The sequence below is a fragment of the Solea senegalensis genome, linkage group LG12 (assembly GCF_019176455.1).
Source record: "Solea senegalensis isolate Sse05_10M linkage group LG12, IFAPA_SoseM_1, whole genome shotgun sequence".
Lineage (NCBI taxonomy): Eukaryota > Metazoa > Chordata > Actinopteri > Pleuronectiformes > Soleidae > Solea > Solea senegalensis.
In genome coordinates, this window is record NC_058032.1 from 18,433,992 (window position 1) to 18,456,589 (window position 22,598).

A 22,598-nucleotide genomic window follows, 5' to 3' on the forward strand; every position below is an offset into this window, starting at 1 on the left:
GGCATTGTGTCTTAGATATCCTTTCTGTCCATCATGGCTACACATCATACACACCAGTTTGTATCAGTTTGTTGCCAGTTCAAACCGGTTTACCATCTGAATCCGTCCACTGGTACAGAATCTGCAGCCATTACATCCAACCGCTGTGAACTGTGTGTCCTGATGTCAGTTCAGAAGTCTTTTGCTCACAGCGTTGGATGAAATGCTCCAAGATGAGTTCTCCACCTGTTCACAACCGCTTTCTCCCAACACCAAGTCTGTACAAGGTCCAAAAAACAGATGAAAACCAGTAGACCAAGTCAAGTCCAAAAGCCAGTGAAAAAGCAGTCTGTAAAGCAGTCTGCATCCAGTACTAGTTGAGCACATCTACCAGATGTCAGAGCTTAGTTCTCTGCTGGTGAGAGGTACGAAGGTGCTGTTTAGGTGAAGCTCTGGCTTTTTCCCAAGTGTACTGCTCTGAGAAACCTGAAAACACACAGCACAACAGTGATGAACAGGAATCTTCCCTCAAACTGCAAGTCTAAGACAAAATATACAATTAAATTAAAGAATGAAAGAAAAAAAACAAACAGGTGCTGTATTTACATTATATACTGAACTATTGCATGCAAGTATAGCACCATGTCTCATACATGACAGCTGTACAGCTATGACAACTATCTCCCAGTCTGTTAGAATAAACAAACATTTGAGGTTGAATCATATAAAAGTGAACATTTCCTTTCTACATTTTTTGTTATCCAAACAGACCTCTTGTTCCCCAGTGAGCTGCTCTGAACCCCTGGGGAGAAAAGAGTGGTTTCATTTTTAATGAGCTTAAACTCACGAGAACATGCACACAAGCAACAAAAAAGCAAACACTGCAGAAGTTGGATGCAAGAAACTATGAACAACAGAACCACACTGTCTTTTCTGCCCACCTGTCCATTCAGCAGTGTCATAGGGATGTTGCAGTAGACGTGGCGCCCCCCAGGTCCCAGAGTGGAGAACTGCATGGTGGGAGGAGGTGGGAGAGGTGGTGAAGGCTGTGGGGGAAGCTGGAACTCGTAACTGCGGCAGAAATGCCTCATTTGACCTCCGCCCAGTGGCAAGGTCATCTGGTTGTAGTCCGGAATCTCTGTCGCTAAGGAAACCTGCAGTAAATAATAATTAAAAAGACTTCCTGTTAATGTTTTATCAGCTGCAGCTCAACATTTCCAGGAGCCAGTTTAACTTCAACAGTTTTGGATGCTGACATGCTGACTTTCTGTATTTTAGTTTAGTTAGTTTAGTTTCTTTCTTTCTTTGTTTTTACTTACAAAGAGTCTGATGTGGGATAAAAGTGTTTCATCTTTGTGAAAACTGGCTTTTGGAATTGAAAAAATATTGTTTGCTTTATTTAAAAAAAGGTTAATGTTTTAAACTGTTTTTATTTCTATACTTGCTTTTTTAAAAATTGATTTTGTTGACTTCCAATGTGTTTACTTGCTTCTGTAAAGCACTATGAATTGCCTTGTGTAAGAATGGCGCTACACAAATAAACTTGCCTTGCCTTCTAAGGGGAAATGGTCACATGATAGATAGATCATATCAACTCCCAGAACAACAGTGAAGAAAAACTGTCCTCTCACCCACACAGACAACATTCTTTATTTATATTAAATATGTCTTATTTAATTTAATATTGTACAGTAAAATGCCCCCAATACATGCACACTGTGCAGATTATTTTTTATGATGATAATTAAACTGATAGTGTTGTTATTTTTAGATACCATATTTTCATATTATAACCCAACCCTAATGGATGGAGACACATTACTGTTCCAATTTGTAAGCACTTTTGAAAAAGCTAACTCAAGTGTACATTTTTAATGATGCCAGCAGAAATCCCATTATACTTTTATTTTGAGATGTATTCATTTTGGTACCATAAGGCCTTTTCCCGTTATATTGTGCTGCGTCTATCAACTCTGTGCTGCACAAGGATATATATAAGTATATTTTTTATTTGGTTCTCCATCTTCTTTGGAGAAACGTCTAAATAGGTTATATTTGACTCATGCAACAACATGTGAGGTAATAACATTACTGTGACCTGATGATGTCCATGGCGACTGTCGTTGGGTGGCACCAGAGAGGCAGAGGTGGTTGTCATGGCAATTGTGGAGACAGTGGTCTGTAGGTCACCAAAGAGGCCCTGTTCCCCAGAATCCATCACCTGTAACCACAGAGACACAGATTTATAACACTATAAAAATAATTGAGGTAATTTAAAGATTAGTGATATTTAATGTCTCTGCACTGTAAAAATATTTGTGTAACACAAAGTCACTGTTCATTTTACTTGTGTTGTCATATTACGTATTTTTTGTATGAATGCATATATATATATATATATATATATACACACATATATATATATATATATATATATATATACAAAACTGATATGAACATTTTTTTATTGATACATTGGCTGCACCTCAAATCTGTGTTGGGTTTCAGAGAATGTGAAACAGGTAAATAGTTTCTGCCCTTTTGTCTGAACATCTTTCCTTGGTTGTTTTTAGGTATTTGATTCTTTTTAGGTATTTGACACTTTTTATTATCCAAGCAACATAACCCAGGTAAACAAAAAGGATTCAGGCAGTTCATAAAATGCCATCTAAAAAGGATAGTGAGAGGTCAAACACACCAGTTTCAGAGTCTTTTGTGTGTTGCTGAGTGTGATGGATCGCCTGACTGTGTCAGTGTGTTTGTGCAATTTTTCAGCAAGTAAGGAAATATGTTTTCCTAGCCCATAAGTTAAAGAGCTCTTTTCATGAACAAGTAACTGCACACCATCAGATGTCAAATATTGAACTGAAAAGACCTGTGAATCTGAGGTTGTTTTATCTTGAGGATTTATTTGATATGAATGGCATTGTCGTGATCGGGTCCAGGGGCAGCTGGTGCCAATCCCAGCTGACACAGGGGGAAAGTCGTGGTACACACTGTCCATCACAGGGCCACATAGACAAACAACCATTCACACTCACACCTATGGTCAATTTTGAGTGTCCAGTTAACAGCATGTTTTTGTGGGAGGAAACCAGAGAACCCCCAAACAACCCATGCACTCACAGGGAGAACATGCAAGCTCCATGCGATGCCGAGTCTTCGAGCTTTCCTGCAAAAGAGAAGAAGGGACAGAGCCCACTTCTACCTTTGAGTTCATCCTTGCCGTTTCACCCATAGATAGATGTATATGAAGGCTACATGTCTTACGGCGGAGTGTCGAACGTCCACACTGGGCGGCCATCTTGCCACAGTCAGCTCGCACACCCATAACGTGTTGTAGTGGTACTTTTTAAATAATCGTAACATGCTCAATTTTCTACCGATTTTCAAACTGTTTGTTTGTTATAAACGTCAGAGATGTAGTTATTATGACGCTACATATTTATGAATAATTATAACCATGGGCTTCAAATAACATGAAACAGAACAGAAAGGTGCAATGAATACATACACACGCAAGGTATTTATGTTAAATCAATATATGGGCTACTAAAACTCAGGATACAGAATAGCATGACATATATGTATACATTTATAATATGAATATTTTATTTTATTATATATAAATATATATATATGAATAATTTATTTAATAATTATTACCTGTTTAACTAAACAGGTAATAATTAATATTATTTGATTATATTAGTAATATTCCTATTAAAATCATTTGAATTAATACATGTTTAGTTCAAACAAGTAATAATTCAAATTATTGGATTATATTAGTAATATTCCTATTATAGAAGTTTACATATCATGCCATTCTGTATCCTGAGTTTTAGTAGCCCATGTATAGCCATCCCCAGGCTGCTGCCTGCCTGCGTTTATGCCTGTGTTTGCTGTTGCTTTAGACTGTTTCCTTGTTCACTTCACTTTCTCCCTCTCACACATGCTTGAGCAGTCACGTGGTAGTGTGGTTGTGTGGTGGTAAAAGGGCATTATTCATCCTTACTGCCACTCACTAAATCTACCAAAAGGGTAAAACAACAAAAACAACTCCTTACCCTTACTCCCTACTTATACTCCCTTCTCCCACGTTCTGTTGCCAGTGCATCTTACGAGTGTTGTCAGCGTCTGTGCCACTTGAAGTTTGAACCAAGTCAGAGATCTTTTGTTGTGTTAGTGTTAGCTTATGTTCTTGTTTGTTTTCTCAGTCATTTCAAGTCAAGTTTACTTTAGCGTTTAGCTTTTTCCTGAGCTGTTCTGCTCACCTTTTGTTTGCTAGTTGAAGGAATCAATAAAGCGCTATTTAAACCTTCTTCTGTTTCTGGCCTTGTGCATTTGGGTCCAGTCTTTGTGAGAGTTCGTAACAATTTATTTTCCTTATTACAACAAAAATTAGAAAGAGAACTAATGGTGTTGACCCAACCCACTGAGCTCACAACACAAAACTATAGCCAAGCTGAGGGAACACCTCACAGGTGCTGTGACAAGATTTTGGTCTATCTGTAAACCGCTACGTAGATTGTTGTTGTTTTTAGGTGTAGATTTTTTTTTTTTTAAGTGTAGATTGTTATTTTTTTAGGTGTAGATTGTTGTTTTTTTTGGTGTAGATTGTTGGTTTTTAGGTGTAGATTGTTGTTTTTTAAGTGTAGATTGCTGTTTTTTTAGGTGTAGATTGTTGTTGTTTCAAGGTGTAGATTGTTGTTGTTGTTGTTTATAGGTGTAGCTTGTTGTTTAATTACAATTGTGTTTTTAGGTGTAGATTGTTGTTTTTATATGTTAGCTTTTTAGGTGTAGCTTTTTAGGTTTTTTGGTGTTTTTAGGTTTATTAAGGTTGTAAATTGCTGTTTTGTAGGTGTAGATTGTTATTTTTTATAGAGTGTAACTTGTTGTTTTTAGGTAGTTGTTGTTTTTTTGGTGTAGATTGTTGGTTTTTAGGTGTAGATTGTTGTTTTTTTAGGTGTATATTGCTGTTTTTTAGGTGTAGATTGTTGTTGTTTTAAGGTGTAGATTGTTGTTGTTGTTTTTATAGGTGTAGATTGTTGTTTTTTAGTTGTAGAATGTTTTTATAGGTGCAGATTGTTGTTTTTTTAGGTGTAGATTGTTTTTTTAGGTGCAGATTGTTTTTAGGTGTAGATTGTTGTTTTTATGTGTAGCTTTTTGTTTTTTTTAGGTGTAGCTTTTTTAGGTGTATATTGTTTTTAGGTGTATAGTGTTGGTTTTTTGTATATTGTTGTTTTAGGTGTAGATTGTTGTTTTTTAGGTGTAAATTGCTGTTTTTTAGGTGTAGATTGTTATTTTTTATAGGTGTAACTTGTTTTTTTTAGGTGTAGATTGTTGTTGTTGTTTTTATAGGTGTAGATTGTTGTTTTTTAGTTGTAGAATGTTTTTATAGGTGCAGATTGTTTGTTTTTAGGTAGATTGTTGTTAGTTTTTATGTGTAGCTTTTTGTTTTTAGGTGCTTTTTTAGGTATTTTAGGTTATTTGTTTTTGGTGTATTGTTGGTTTTTGGTATTTTGTTTTTAGGTGTAGTTTTTTGTAGATTTTTTTTTTATAGGTGTAAGATTGTTGTTTTTGTTGTTTTTAGGTGTAGCTTGTTGTTTTTAGGTGTAAGTTGTTTTACTTGTTGTTTTTAGGTGTAAATTGTTGTTTTTAGGTGTATATTGTGTTTTTAGGTGTAGATTATTTGTTTTTTTTGGTTTATTTGTTTTGGTAGCTTGTTGTCATTTTAGGTGTTGTTGTTTTTAGGTGTAGATTGTTGTTGTTTTGGTGTAGATTGTTGTTTTTTAGGTGTAGATTATTTTGGTTTTTGGTGTAGATTGTTGGTTTTTAGGTGTAGATTGTTGTTGTTTCTTTAATATTGTGTTTTTAGGTGTAGATTATTTGTTGTTGTTTTAAGGTGTAGATTGTTGTTGTTGTTTTTATAGGTGTAGATTGTTGTTTTTAGAATGTTTTATAGGTTGTTGTTTTTTAGGTGTAGATTGTTGTTTTAGGTGCAGATTGTTTTTTTAGGTGTAGATTGTTGTTTTTTATGTGTAGCTTTTTGTTTTTTTAGGTGTAGCTTTTTTAGGTGTATATTGGTGTGGTTATTGTGGTGTATATTGTTGGTTTTGGTTATTGTTGTTTTTAGGTGTAGATTGTTGTTTTTTTTAAATTGCTGTTTTTTAGGTTGTTATTTTTATAGATGTAGATTGTTGTTTTTGTTTTTGTGGTGTTGTTGTTTTTTTTGTAGATTGTTGTTTTTAGGTGTATATTGCTGTTTTTTAGGTGTAGATTGTTGTTAGGTGTAGCTTGTTTTTTAGGTGTAGATTATTTGTTTTTGTAGGTGTTAATTTGTTTTAGTGTAGCTTGTTGTTTTTAGGTGTAGCTTTGTTTTTAGGTGTATTTGTTGTTTTAGGTGTTATTGTGTTTTTAGGTGTAGATTGTTTGTCTTTTTAGGTAGATTGTTGTTGTTTTTTAGGTGTAGCTTTGTGTAGCTTTGTTTTTTTAGGTGTAGATTGTTGTTGTTTTCTAGCTGTAGAATGTTTTTATAGGTGCAAATTGGTGGTTTCTTTAGGTGTAGATTGTTGTTTTTTAGGTGTAGCGTTTTGTTTTTTAGGTGTAGCTTGTTTTTTTAGGTGTATATTGTTTTCTTAGGTGTATATATATATATTTTTAGGTGTAGATTGTTGTTTTTTTAGGTGTGAATTGTTGTTTTTTTTAGGTGTATATTGCTGTTTTCTTTGGTGTATATTGTTGTCTTTTTAGGTGTATATTGTTGTTGTTTTTAGATGCAGCTTGTTGTTATTTTTTAGGTGTAGATTGTTGTTATTTTTTATAGGTGTAGCTTGTTGTTTTTTTAGGTGTAGACTGTTGTTATTTTTTAGCTGTAGAATGTTTTTATAGGTGCAAATTGTTGGTTTTTTAGGTGTAGATTGTTTTCTTTTAGGCGTAGATTGTTGTTTTAGGTGCAGATTGTTTTTTTTAGGTGTATATTGTTTTTTTTAGGTGTATATTGTTTTTTTTAAAGTGTATATTGCTGCTTTTTAGGTGTAGATTGTTGTTGTTTTTAGGTGTAGCTTGTTGTTATTTTTAGATGTATATTGCTGTTTTTTTAGGTGTAGATTGTTGTTATTTTAGGTGTAGATTGTTGTTGTCTTTTTAGGTGTAGATTGTTTTTTGGCTGTAGAATGTTTTTATAGGTGTAGATTATTTTTTTTAGCTGTAGAATGTTTTTATAGGTGTAGACTGTTGTTTTTTTAGCTGTAGAATGTTTTTATAGGTGTAGATTTTTTTTTAGCTGTAGAAGGTTTTATAGGTGTAGACCGTTGTTTTCTTTAGCTGTAGAATGTTTTTATAGGTGTAGATTTTTTTTAGCTGTAGAATGTTTTTATATGTGTAGACTGTTGTTTTTTTTAGCTGTAGAATGTTTTTTTTAGGTGTAGATTGTTGTTTTTCTTAGGTGTAGATTGTTGTTGTCTTTTTAGGTGTAGATTGTTTTTTTTTAGCTGTAGAATGTTTTTATAGGTGTAGACTGTTGTTTTTTTTAGCTGTAGAAAGTTTTTATAGGTGTAGATTGTTTTTTTTAGCTGTAGAATGTTTTTATAGGTGCAGATTGTTGTTTTTTTTAGCTGTAGAATGTTTTATAGGTGCATATTGTTGTTTTTTTAGGTGTAGATTGTTGTTTTTCTTAGGTGTAGATTTTTGTTTTAGGTGCAGATTGTTGGTTTTTTTAGGTGTAGCTTTTTGGTTTTTTTTTAGGTGTAGATTGTTATTTTTTTAGCTGTAGATTGTCAGGATACCTGGCGTCTGGAGAGTGTCTCTCTGCGTTTAGCAGGCATTTCGTAGACCACCTGTTTCCAAAACTTCGAGGAGAGCTCATTGCTTTTAGGTCCCCTCCACTTGATGATGGATAAAACCTGAAAAGAATGAAAGGGGGTTAGAGAATTTTCTTTCTTTCTTTTTCTTTTTCATTATTTTGTTTTGAATCACAAATGTCTTCCTCCTCCACTCTTGCCTCCCCCTGTTTACCTTGATTGTGTGTTTAAGTGCCTCAACCTCCTGGTAGTTGATGACATTCTTCAGGTCGGCACACTCTATCATGATCACCTGGACACACAGAAACAGTGTGAGAGGGAATAAATATGATCATCTCCAACCAAATTAACTCCCCATGTAGTTCTCTCAAAGTACAATATCCATTAAGAGAAAATGACACTTAACATCTTGTATATAAGATTAGAGATTTCCTGTTCACTTTGTGCTCCTCACCTTGATTTCACCAGTAACCAGCATAGAATGGAGGCGTGTCTCTATCTGGAAGATACTCCACCCTCTTTTGGCGACAAACTCGGGAGTCAAAACGATGATGAGACGTCTGCTCTGCTCAACGCTGCGAGCCAAGTCCTCGATATAGGCTATGAGATGTGGATACAAGGTAGAAGAGGTAGAGAGGAGAGAAGAATAGCATTTTTTTTTTTTTTAAACCTTGACTAAGACGACTGAGAAGTTACTGAGTTTTGGTCCACAGTCCACCGGCTCAGAATAAATCCCAATTGTTATCTGAACATATTGTTCTGCACCTGTATGACATGCTGCTCATCAGGGCTGGCACAAGCCTTTATGAGGCCCTATACTGAATTTAAATGAATCGCTCAAGTTTGAGAATAAGATAGAAATGAGAATAAGAAATAGAATAAAATAAGATAAACTTAAATATGTGCAAATCTACAGCTTGCAGTTTACAGTACATACAGGCAAGCTACATGAATATAGATTAGTATAATACGGAGGCTATGTAAAAATGTGTTTTTTATAGAACACAAAATAAATGAAACAGCCTTTAAAAAAGCACTTTAAACACTCCCTCACACATTTCACAGAGAAGCAAGATGTACTAAATACATCTATCTCTATTTATAGTTCCTGCCACAATCAATGGAAACTGACTGTAACCATCATTGCCAGTTTGTATTACAAAATTCAAACATTACATCCTGAGCTGGAACCAGAATGTTTTAGCACAAAACAAGAAATGCTAGCATGGCTTTGCCCAGAGTTGTAAAAACAATGCCAGGAAATCTGTCTCTTTAGTCTCTTTACTGGCATTTTGTATGGATATGTTGTCTTTACATATTTTTATTTATTTATTTTTTTCAATTTTACTAACTGTTGTTACTTAAATGTGCTTCATAAATAAACTGGATTGAATTGGATACAAAAAGTGAAGATGGTGGATAACTGTTATGCCCAGGGAGCCCACAACAGTCAGGGACAAGCAAAGGGTAGAGCATTTTAATGGCTCATCAAAGATCCCATAAAACAGGCTTGAAGGAAGCAGAGAACAAGAAGTGATGACAACCAACAGGCTACAGATTCAAAATCTACTGCTACTGTAACTTCAGTGTGTTGTTTATTTTACATGCTTTTATTACTGCTTGTCTTGAACGCTGTCTGCTCTGACTTTTTCCAAAACACAGCAGAGGAATTACAAGGGTCAGCTATATTTAGTCTTATAAACCATGTCATCTGTTTCCTAACATGGTTGTCCCATGTCCCGTTGGAGTTCCATAAATGGTAAAAGAAGAACTGCAGTGAACTGTATTGCGTTCTCATAGTGTTATCATACAGTTACCTACTTTTTGTTTGTTACATCATGGAAATAATAAATCTTAAAGTCATTTTCTAGAGCAGTTGCCTAAAATCCTCTTCACACCTCGATAGTAACCAATTAATTAATGCATTTTCACAAAAATGAAAATGAAAAATGTCAGTCACCTGTGGAACGGCAGGCTTGAACGAATTACCAAATTAATTGGATCGTGATGCATCAATCAAACTGCCATCTGCACCCCCCCATGCACGTACTCCTCTTTGTGCACGAAACACACATGCTAGGTAGACAACAGTGACGACAACTGAAAGCCCAGAAAGGGCTGCAAAGTGACGCCATGGTCTTTGTGATCTATTGAGAGTATATGATGTTTTCCTATATGGTGTTTAGAGTCACCGGAAAGTTACAGATGCAGCGCAGTGCTCGTGAATCCGTGTGAAACCAACGCTCTTCATGAAGAAGTATAGCGCGTTCCTGTGCTCTGGAGGCGTAGCTTTGGAGGGAAGTCTGAAGAGAGTGGCTTGGACTTTTGAATTAAAAATGTCACCTGCTCAAATAGTTTTTACAGGATCTCCAACCCTACCTTTAAGTGGTGTTGCTGGAATAAGGAATTTCTCTTAGGATGAAACAGATTACAAAACAAATCATAAGAAAAAGAAAGGGGAATTCCACATTAACATCCTAATGTAGTATCTGCTTGACTGTCATTCTGCTTGACTGTCATTTTGCTCATAAATGACAGGTGAGATTGACAGGAGTGTAAGGAAGAGTGACAGAAATGCCTGTGTAAGGTTTTTGGCGTTGTGCTGATACTTTGACATCAGCTTTTACTGAAAACTCCGGGAGGTGATGTGAACTGGAGGAGCGAGCAAGTTATGAGATCACGCGGGAAAACGACAGATCTGAGCTGGAGCTATTTATCAATATAAAGATGAGTCAACACAAGACTTAAAGAGCTCACTTTGCAATGCCCCATTTCCATTTAATTATATGTGACATTTTTAGTGTTTTCTGCCGGGTGAAAAATAGAAACGGCTCATTATTGTTATTTTTTCGATTCAGAGTGAAGATCTCTGAAAACCGTGTTGTGCGAACAACACATGGTCTCGCCCGCACATCTCCCTGCTTCACCATCTCTTCACTTGCTAACTAAATTAATGACAGACTCTCCACAACAACACATTGCAATTTCACGCTCAATATAAGACGCACAAATAGTTTGCACATCCACAAATTCAGTCCCTTTCTTTCTCCTCTGTGGTTTGGTTTTCTCTCTTTATCCTCCACTGTCTTCTCTCCTCACAGTTAACCTCCTCATCACTCTCGATTTTTAAGAATGGCCTAAATCCCTTCAAAACAATACAAACCGATGATCTCATCACTCAGCCCTTTCTCTTCCTGTTGTTTATATCTTGCTCTTTTGTTCATTTCATTGGGTTAATGGAGTAGATAATTGAACGGTGTATTTTAGGCCGCGTCGCTGTGTCAATGGCTCTGATGAGCAGTAGACAGGCTCCTCGCTGAGTCTGTTGTTCACACTACGTAACCTTTACTTCACATGGAGCTTGGACAGAGTAATGCGCGTCGTTATGCACAGTAGATATTTGTTTTTTTCCGGGGCACAGAGAGGAAGCCTCAGTGTGAGCAGAACTGGGATTGTTCATCCGTTTTCAGGATGCTGTTGTGTTGTGTTATTTTAGGCTAAGCAGATGTAGAGCAGACTGATTCACTGTGAAGCATATTTAAGTACATTTGCTATATTATTGTTTTGTTTAATAATGTATTTTAGGAGACAATATTAAATAGTACACAAACCATTATTGTGTAGCCACATTATAAAGTAACAGATTTACTGCATTCTTCTGAAGTTTTTAGGGCATGTTGAGAAACATTTTGTCAAGAAAATGCTAATACACCTGGAATAATGGCTCAATACTTTCTCTTTTTTTGCATTATTTTTGGAGGGATTAACCTGCAAACTCACAGACTACTGATATGTTTTACAGTGTTTTCTTTTTAAAGCAAATGCAATCCTCTGGAGCACACAGGCACTATGCCAAATAAATAATAAATAAAAATGGCTCTCAAAGTAACCACAGATATGGAATATATTTGGAACTAAAGCCAATAGAACAAATGGATAATGGTAAATGCACGAAGCCCACATTAAATCTCAGATGCTTCAGTCACGTCTTTTTGTAGTCCATTAGGCAATAGTACCAAAATAACCAGCCCCTAAGAACCCTCCATACCAAAAATGATATGGACTGTCAAAGGCTCCACCCACGACAGTCAGCTGATTGGGCGACATACTTTCGTCTTATTTTTGGATGGCATTCTCTTCAACACCCACAGTCTATTCTCATACAAAGCTTGACATGGAACTTTGGGAAATGTCTCACGAGTTGGCTTCCGTCCCACTCTCTCTCTTCTATGATGATGGAGAGATGAGGAAAACAAAGTGACCTAGCAAAGAAACTGTAATCTGTAGTGGAGGAGGGTGAGGAAGGAGGAAGTTGTTTTCTTTTACAGAGCTTCTGATATCAGATACTTTTTTTTTTTTTAACCTCTACTTGATTATGGTGATGTTGTGTATGAGTGCTTCAAACAGCTGCCTACAGTCCTTGACTCCGGTCTACCACTGTGCTCTGAGGTTTATCACTGGCTGTAGCCGCCTCACCCACCACAGCATACTGTATGCTAAAGCTTCCATGCCCTCCCTGAATGTGAGACGCTACACACACTGGATGACTCAGGCTCTTCTTGGCTTGGTTCCTGCTTATTTATGCACTTTTTTTCAGAGATCCAAAAGCCATTAAGCCTTACGTTCCAATTACATTTTGCACCCATCTTGTTTTGGACCGAAATGGGAGAAAAAGCTTTCAGTTTCTCTGCCCCCTCTGCTTGAAATAACTGAACTAAAATTATCAACATTTAATTCACTGGGATCTTTCTGCTCCAACTTAAACGACAGAGAACAGGAATCCATTTACCTGCACTTTTATATTTCGAGGTTTGTTCTGTAACTGTTTTCTCCCTTAACTATAACGTGTGCTGCTATATACTGGAGAAAGCTGGGGATCACAAAATGCAAGGAGCAAAAGACACGTGGAAACATGGAAGCTTCAGGAGGAGAACAATCAAGGAGTGAGGGGGAGGAGGCCACCTGGGTATGAGGGGAGTGGACATCAGCCTATAGGACATGGAGAGTATGAGCTAGGGGCCGCCAGACTGATGCAATGGTGAGATACTTTAGGTCCAACCTGAAACACATTTTTTATTTAGCACCGTGCTAGCTGTGTATGCACGCACAGCGTGTGAAATCAATGAATCTTACGATTCAAAATCCTTTTGTATTCTCACGGTTGTCGAATCGTATTCATATTGAATAAATCACAACTGTGTGTGTGTGTGCGCATCTTTTTGACAGTTATCTAACCCCATAGTCAATATTCCAATCAGTCAGAAAAAGCACGAAGAAGAGCCTAAATGGGTCTTCAAAAATAGTGTGAAGTGTCTGTGTGACATGGTGCAGAATTACAGCTTGATGATTATAATTACTCAGTGGTCTTACATTCCACTGCTGCAGAATCCACTTGTGATTCTGTCTATTTCAGACCAAGCACAATAAAATAACCTCTTCAGCGGTCACCATGTTTTGCACACCCATACCAACACAAAAGGGTAGTGATGGAGACAAGTTTGAGAAGGACGGATGTAAAACAGACACAAATGGAGTATAAATGGGCCTTAAACATTGAGCAGTGACATTTGTGCAGAGGCCTCTGGGAAATGGAGTTTAAGGCCAGTAACTCAACAACAATCTTTATCAATGCTTTCAAGGACTTGTCTAGACACAAAAGTTAACACATGATTGCTTCATTCATTGTCCCTCTTTCACATAGACATGTCAATATCTGAGTATTCAGGCCTAACCGCTCTGAATGCTGCTTAGTGGCATTCATGCTTCATATTTAGTGAATGCACGTCTGTGTTTGTCAGTGTCTGAAGGCAACATCTTCAACATCTCATTTAGTGTCCTCAGTCTCCCGAGGGCTGCACTTAAACCACCATGTTTTCATCTTGATGAGAAAAGATCACTTTCCAGTTTGGACAATTGAAAAAGAATGATTTCACCTGAAACTTATTAAAAAGATAATTAAAGGGATAAAACACATACAGACACATGAATGATGTGTGCCAACATGTGTATGTGTGAGGACATTTTGTCTGGGCCCCACAACTTTAAAAGGCTTGTTGGGGCTTAAGACCTGGTTTTAGGGTTAGGGTAATGGGCTAGGGAATGCATTAGGTCTATACCACATGTGCATTGAATGGGGGCTTCATCAGTTGTGAGGTTGTAAGACAAGAAATCACAGGTATAAATGCACGACTATGGTACAGGGTTGTGTATCAGTGTGTATATGTGGTTTGATTGCTCATGTTTGTGAGTGTGTTATAATGAAGACCCACGTTCATTCTTATTTCTTCTGACAGTGATGAATTCTGGGTATTGGGAGCTGCAGAGTGGCCCAGAGAGAGAGAAGTGTAAAAAAGTGCGCATGTGTTGAGTGTTTGTGCGGTGACAGAGGAGTGTGTGAGCGAGATAGATATATAGATTGATACTCACTACTGCTGGGTATTAGATCTCTGTCTGGTAGAAACAGCTTGTAGCCATAATGTTTCTCCAGAACATCTGGCAGGATCTCCAAAGCTAACGTTTCCTCATCGCTGCTCGACCTGCCAGTGGAGAGAGACAGAAAAAAAATGTGGCTCCAGGTTTAAAATCAAACAGATCAATATCTTTTAAGGTTCAGCAACTGAAGAAGGAAACTGATTTAAATCATTGTGGCTTTACACTGAATGTGAACCAATGAGTTCCTGTAATGCTGCTCTATCAGCTCGTTATAACTCTATCTCTCTGTTTCTGAGTAAAGCATTACATTCTTTGTAACACATCAGCAGACTATACAACATCGTGTCTTTCTTTTCTCTCACTCACTCTGTGTGCAACTATGTGTGAGAGTGGTTAGGAGTGGAGTAGAGCAGTGTTTGTGAGCCATGGCATCAAAAACACCAAAAATCGAACAACATGTTAGCCTATATGTATAATGATAATTTAGTCTCTCAATTTGTTTAAATGAACACAAAACTAATCTCCTGGCATGTATTGAAGAAAGGCACATACTAAGCTCTTCCTCATCAGCTCTCAGTCTCTCATGCTTGAAAAGCTTAGCTCTGATATGTTGTGCAAAATGCAAGCGATGTTAAAATAGCCGTGTCTGCCAGAACGGGGAACTCCTTGGCAGCACTCAACCAAAATCTGTGCAACGGTAAATCAGCAAAGCTTAAGTTTAAACCACGGTCCTGTCGGACTTCAGTTAGTTCCCAGCTAACAATTTTTGGTTCCCAGACCGTTCTGGTTGTGGGAATGTTCCCTGATGGTTCTCCCTAGGCCGCGCCTGTGGTTGATGTGAAAATGTTTCTAATGTTAAGTGAGTGTTATTTTTTGGTTGTTACTTTTCTACAACCTTCATGGAGGAGGACTCTTGGTCACAGACTGTAGGGTCTAAGAGCCTGCAGACACATATTGTCTCTTCTCAACAGTATTTCATCACATGTGGAGCTGGAGTCCAGACATGGTAAACCTGGCAGAGCACGTTCTCCACAAATGTCAGAGCCACTGATGAAGACGTGCACAGAGACTCTGTATCTCACCTGCCCAGAGAGTCCAGGTCCACTTTAGTGTAGGACAGGTAGGCGTCATATTCCTTATTATCTGTCAGGAGGGAGATGCCAAGACAGAGACAACACAAGTATGGTTTAGATAGATGAACAATAAATAACACATTGTTAAATTAACTTGAAGCACGTTTGAGTTCCATGGGGGTTGGACTTGTCAAAGCTTTTAAGTATTTAAGTTTTGGCACATATTTGAAAATACTTTTGCTCACATGTTATGATGATAGTATTGAGTGTATAATAAAATGCAATGAAGATGTTGTGAATGAAATTGTTTTGTTGAAAGTTTTCTGTTTTTCAAAATAGAAAAATATTTAATAAAAACAAGTATTTTAAGTTGTCAGTCAATTAAAGTAAGTTGTAATTTTTATGATGGAGTAAAATATACACTCACATTGATTTTTTGTGGAGCTTTCAAATAAAGATTCACAGCATCAGTGTGGAGTTTATTACATGTAACTGCTGAGTAACGTTTGTGCTTTTTATATATAACACATTATCATTATGAATGAACCATAATTCTTTCACTCAGTGACACATGTGACTGGTTCGTACCATCCTCAGTTTCATCACTTCCAAAGTGTCTCCTGTAGCAGAGCATGATCTCCAGGTTGTAGCATTTATAAAGTGCCGTCAGGATGCCCAGCAGCAGCAATATGACGCCGAGACCACCAGCCAGCTCCAGGCGATACATGTCTACAGTCAAAGTGGAGTCAGGGGAAAAAAAGGAGAATTAGATTTGTATCAATACACACAAGTACCTCACCTATTTCACCCTCCATGACAATGCTTTATTTTTCATTCAGGACAAGACAAGGCTGGACTTAGACAAGGCTAAAATGCAAACCATGCCACTTACAATAAAGAGCAGTGTATGTCTCCTTTACTGAGCTCTTCAACTTGATAACATCACAGTCATTTGTACATTAACCTGTTCCATCTCTTCAAGGAAAAGACTGTTGGAGTAATATTGTCATGCTTGAGTTCACACTGCACATGTGTATAATGATGCCTGCAGGACATTCATCCATTCATCCATCCATCTTCTACAGCTTTATCCTCCACATGAGGGTCACAGAGGAGCTGGAGCCAATCCCAGCTGACATGAAGCGAAAGGCAGGGTATACCCTGGACAGGTCATCAGTCCATCACATGTCCAACACACAGAGACAAACATTCACACAAACAGTCAATTCAACGTGTCCAATGAACCTAATCCCTAGTCAGACTCTGGGAGGAAGCCGGAGTATCCAGAGACAAACCATGTGCACACAGGAAGAACTTCCTGCTGTGAGGCAACAATTCTAGACACTGTATCGCCATGTGGTTCATCTGCAAGATATCTATTTGCACAATGATGGAAGCTGAGTTCAGGGCTACTTGCCAATGAATTAAAAAATAGCAGCTATAGTCAGTCACCAGTCAGATATCCCATATTCAGTAGATCTTCAGTAGGAATCCAAGCTTCATGAACACAGTCACAAACACACACACAAAGCTATTTTCTAACTAAAAACATGTTTTAATTTACATACTGGACACAAGTCCCTATATGAACAAATATAGGTTCTCATAAAAGCAGTAAATACCTAAGACACACTCACACACACAGAGAGAACAGCAGTGTTGTGAAGAACACAATCTAAAAACAGTGCAATAGCTCCTCCAATGATTATCATTTTAGAGTATGAGTTGTCATGTTCTCCTCTGGAATAGTTTTTCGCAGAGTTCTCACTGACCCCGAGGTCAGACTGTAACCAGTGTGTCATCAAAACTGGAAATCAGCACTCAGCAACTTTGTGCTGCCACCTGGGAGCAAAGCAGCGCCTATAGTCACCTGCTCTGAACTGTCAGGGGTTATTATGCAAGGTGCTGAGAATTCTGTAATTACCCGGTGAGATTTACATTTTTTAAACACGTTATGCGCACCCCTTCACTTCAGCCTGTATAAGGGTTATATCACAACAGTGAAGTGAAGAACACCAGAGGAAGACAGTGGAGAAGATTTGCACAGAGGATGTCAGTTTGTTACAGTTACATTTCAGTGTTCAACATAAAAGCCAGCCCAAGGCATAAGCAAACTAAACGGCTGCTTAACAGGACAAATAACAACAATTGAACACATCTAGATCTCTTTAGATATAAGTTTTAAAGCTAGTACCTTTAATCCAAGTTCAGTATCACCACACTCAGTGCTTTCACTCTGGATACAATAAGTTTCTTCTCGCGGCCACATAAAGGCTGGGCTCTTTATTTCCCTGTTAAGCATTAAACTGGAATAAAACTCGAGGTGCATTAGAATCAGTTATTTTCTTTGTTCTCTTGTCAGTTTTATGCCTGTGTGACAGCCTGTTCCCACGGTTTGAACATTCATTCTTCGCTGTTTTTTTGCTCTTTCACAGAGTTGTTACTGTGAAAGAGCATTTTGTGACCACAGAGACTTTCAATTATGAGCTCAATTTTAATAACATAGAGCTGTAATAAGTACAATGTTGAAAAAGGGTCTGTTGTGTGGGAGCCTTGATACAGGCAGTGATGTAAGACTTATTAAGAACAATGTAAAACCATTAAAGCCTATTAAGTACAGTGTCCTTAAAGTGGCAAGATTAAAGCTACACCTTGCACATCAGAATAGCCTGTGTCAATATATTTTATTATTCATGCATTAAAATGTAATTGCTTGTTTTTGTAGCTGGTCAACGTGAGCTCTATTTAAAGCACTTCAATATGAATCATGACAGTAAGGGGAGTACATTTGATACTGCAGGATAAATGTCAAATTGTTTCCCTGCCTGAGTTTTCATGTTGCACTGATTTCTGTTTTGAATCACACTCATGATTCATGACTCATGACATACTCCTTTTTTTTTAATTGCCCTTATATTATTTATCCGTCTTTCTTCACCTGGCAATAAACCTGAAAATATCTGTTATAGCACACGACAGATGATAAAACCTGCAACATTATGGACTGTCAAATAAAAATAAAGCTTCATTATGTGTTTTATGAAGATAAATTCATTAATTTTCAAGCGACAAGCTTTCTGTGTTTTATAATATATGTTGCACATATTAATGTTGCCGTCTTCTTTCACTAACAAACCTTCTGAATGGCAACATTAAATGTCAACGTCAGGAGGAGAAAGAGCTCTTTAAAATATTAAGAAACTGCAGAGTGGAGACAGATTTAAGGGCCAAATGTAAAAGGTGCAGCTTATATGAGGATATAGTTAATTCTGCTTTTCTTTGCATTCATTGTAATGTTTACAACTATAGTTCCACAAGTATGATATAACTGCAGTTACCACATTTCACCAGTAGACGTCTCTCCAGCTCTACTCTCCATGTATACACAGTGATGGAAGGAGGTGGGACAGTGACAGAGCGAGGGTTATACAGGAGTGGTAGGAGATGGTGGTCCATAAGGAAAGATGTAAATAATGAAATAAATCAATCAATACATTTAAATGACTTCCATTCGTAATGCGACACATTTAGAGGCCTCCTCATGTCCTTGCCTCATCCATGCATTCCAACACCTGTATTTTCTTCTCTCAGTTCTCCACCTTCCCTCCATCATCACTTCATCTTTCTTCCTCAGATATTTTCCTACCAGTAATGAGTCACTTGCTGCCATTTCTTTATATCAGTGCACAGTAAAAGAAGAAGCAGAATTTAAAAAAAATCTGTTGGATTTTACTTGTTAGATATGACCGGTGATGGCTTTGCATGGAGAGAAATCTAATTAATGTCCAAAACCTTTCTTCCTGTCATGTGCATTTTTTCCCCCTTTCTTCACAACCAACATTGACTCTTTGTTAAATATCCACAGCCACAACGTTTTCCTCTTTCTTTAAGGTTTTCATTTTTATTCTTTCATTTCCATTCTTAATCAGCATATTCTGTCAAAATAACATTAACTCAGAGTAAATCAAAAACCTCTCCATGGGATAATGAAATACTTAGACTTGTAGCTCCTCTAAAAGCCACCAGTCAAGACTGAAGTGGACACAAATCTTCGTCATGCTGATGAGATTGTATAATACTAAAAAGAAAAAGAAAAAAGTTTTAATCTTGGTTGGTCACCAATCATAAAGAAGAATCTCTTGACAGTTTCCTTTAAAGCATTACTGAGTTTAGTTCACTCTCATATTTAAAAAATGGGCCTAAAAATCATTTGAAATAAACTAAATGTAATACATAACCATGTATTTTTCAGTTTTTTTGAATAATGCAGTAGTTTTGTGTTGAACTTCATTGAAAAGGGGACTGAAAAGAGACATATTTGACAAGTGGTGGTCTTAAGTGATAGATAACCAAAGACTTCCTGACATTAATAAGTGAAGCTAGAACATAAAGTAACTCCCCACACTGCAGATTTAAACTGGTACACTGACATGTGTAGAACAGTGTTACCACAGTACTACGTGTCATTCTTCATTAGACCTGTAATCCAATAGTTCTGGATTACAGGCTTTTCTCTCTTTTTAGTCCAAACAACCACAATTGACATCATTAGAGTTATTACATATTTCATATTATGGGATGAATGCATGAATACAACTGAACGGAGACACAGACAACAAGCAAGAACTCTTGAAATATTGCATAGGTTTTTTAGGCTTGAGGGAGGTGGAAAAGGTAGTGTATGAATAAAAAGGTAAATGTGATGAAGTGTAACAGTAACACATTCTGTGTTAAACGTCTACATTTACTGCGCTGGAAAAATGTCAGGCAAGAGGAGGAATGTGTGGAAACGACAACAATCCTCGACTTAGTGCGCGACGCAAATAAACAGCAACAAAGATGTCCCTTCTGTGGTGACCTGGACTTCAGCGCCACCTACTGCTTATCATGGTAAACCATAACACCCGATATTCACAACACAGCAGTGAATGGAAACACAACATACGTGATACATTCGATTGGAAAACCAACAGTTTCTTTCACAGGCAGACTGCACCTAGAAATGGATTCCCACCAGAATGTAGTAAATTGATTGTATCCACAATGAGCCAGAGACAAAATAGCTTGTTTTGCATTTTCTAGAGTAAATCTCGAGGTTCATTTTCAAACGTATTGGGAAATAGCAGGATATCATTAGTGAAAACCAACATTTGTCTGCAGTTCTCAATCAGTCCACACCGTATTGCCCCAAAGTGGATTTTCTTCTTCCAGATACATATAGTCTAAACTCATGGCAGCCAACGGTGACTCAAAAGCTCTTGAGTGAAAGTCACGCCTTCTGCTTGTCATTTTTGCTCAATCCCTTCTTTCTCCTGTCAGCGCTTTCCCTCCATTTTCCATTCTTGTAAGACTCTCATCATGGTGGCTGAGAGTAGTGCTTTCTGCTCTGTCAGTTACAATAAGTGGATGTGTGTGTGTTTGTGTGTGTGTTTGTGCATCTGTGCAACAATGATGCATTAACCTATTACCTTGGGTCAGTGCAGGGTGAGAGCACACCCTAATTCAATCACACGCACTCAGTGCATGAAATCAAGCTTTGATAACTTGTGCTAACTTGTGCTTTGTTTACGCGCTCGTGTTGCGTTCACAACCTTAAACTGACTCTATTAAGCCGTGTTTCCATTGAGTGGAGTTCTTTTTACGTTTCCATTATAGGAATAGTACCAAAATAACCCGTCCCTACCGTTTTTTTTGGCACGCTTCCCTTGGAGTACCAGAATAAACTGGTTGGGCCACAGAAAATGCCACTTTGGCTATTCTCTTGACGTCTTGTTGAGACAAACGGTCACAAACCAAGCAGGAAGCTGCGTTCTCTTTTCTCGGGATTTACCCTTTCAAACCGTACCGTACTGTACCATGATGGAAACACAGCAGTAATTTTAACCTTCAGGTCAGGAGGCACCAGAACAGTCTTCTGGATAGTTAGCCTGAATAACGACTCAGAAAGTAGCCTATACTAGATTAGGGCTGAACGATTTTGAATAAATATAGAAATTACTATTATTTTGAATAAAATTGTGATTGCAATATGATTTGCGATATCAGAGGAATGGTTATTTTTCATTTGAATCACATATTTCAAATGATTAGTGACGAGTGATATTTGTGCAGATCTGTGAGAAACAAAGATGTTTTCTTCAGTCTGTAGAATATGATCAGAACAATATTGTATCTAAAACACTTCCTTTCTTGAGTAATTATTAGTCAGTAATTCAACCTGCTGAACTTTCAGTTCTTCTAGCAGAATCCACTTCTGAAACATTTCTTGTTGGTGCACTTCTTAGCATTTTCAGTCCTACTCCACCCTGATGCAGCCATCTCACTTTACTAGTGCAAGGCCACTGTTGTGCTTCTGCTTCAAATCCATTAGTTTATTAGTTTCTCTTCCTGAGTGGAGTGTGGGAATGTTGTAGGAACACAAGATTCAAAATACTGCTATACTGTGAGACATGTTATGTTGGCAATGACTTGAATGTAATGGACAATCGTTCATATTCAAAAAATGACATTGCAGCGTTTAAGATTAAGATCTCGGTCATTTCTAATCACATGGACTAAAGCACATGCAACACGTTTAATTAGCACATTTCCAAATCAACTTTTGCTGGTTTAATGGCGGAAAAAACTATTTCAGTGTCAGACACTTAGATCATAATCGCTGTAGTTTGGGTGTAACATAGAATAAATCAATCACAGTGTTAACTCCCATTCCACTTAAAAGCTAGGTGAGCTGGGTAATCACTATTTGCCAGGTGTAGCATTCATTTTACACACCATTCACATACTGCCAACACAACCACCAGGTGCAATTTGGGGCTAAGTGCCCGTAGAAACATTGGCATGACTAGAAGACTCAACATTCAGTTGGAACCTGATTACCCACTTATCCACAGCTACACTTCTTTGCTGCCTCAAGATCAGACCTCAAAAATAAAACATGTCTGGAAAAGTGATTGCAAAGGCCACACAGCGGCACATGTGGCTAGCACTGGTGCCTCACAACAAGACGTTGCTGGTCTGCTTCCCAGTCTGGACCTTTCTGTGCAGAGTTTACATGTTCTCCGTGTGTGTGTGTGTGTGTGTTGGGGGGGAGGGGCTGTACCCTGCCTTTGTCAGGTGGGCTTGGCATGAGCAGCCCTGCAACCCTCATGTGTAGGATGTGTGGACTATGTGATTTTACAATAGATGATGGTTAAAGGTCTTGGCAAGGAACGTCCACCATCACTTGTTTCCAGTCACATTGATTACAGAACAATATACTGTGGATATCACCTTTAAATTAGCATTAATTCATTGCAGCAGAATAAAT

General features: G+C 37.6%; 1 protein-coding gene across 2 annotated transcripts in view; it reads right to left on the reverse strand.

Moving 5' to 3' along the window:
• Positions 1–356: 356 nt before the first annotated feature.
• The window catches only part of il1rapl2 (interleukin 1 receptor accessory protein-like 2), a 150,168-nt gene continuing 127,926 nt past the window's right edge, over positions 357–22,598 (reverse strand). The window contains exons 8-16 of one of the 2 annotated variants that reach the window (XM_044039518.1): positions 15,878–16,018; positions 15,299–15,359; positions 14,211–14,320; positions 8,239–8,384; positions 7,999–8,076; positions 7,770–7,886; positions 2,078–2,200; positions 751–1,133; positions 357–465 (exon numbers count right to left, since the gene is read on the reverse strand). In XM_044039518.1, coding sequence (XP_043895453.1) covers positions 420–465; positions 751–1,133; positions 2,078–2,200; positions 7,770–7,886; positions 7,999–8,076; positions 8,239–8,384; positions 14,211–14,320; positions 15,299–15,359; positions 15,878–16,018 — 1,205 coding nt within the window. In that variant the 3' untranslated portion in view covers positions 357–419. Of the gene's footprint in view, positions 1,134–2,077; positions 2,201–7,769; positions 7,887–7,998; positions 8,077–8,238; positions 8,385–14,210; positions 14,321–15,298; positions 15,360–15,877; positions 16,019–22,598 lie in introns of both variants that reach the window. The other variant, XM_044039519.1, reaches the window with a different exon arrangement.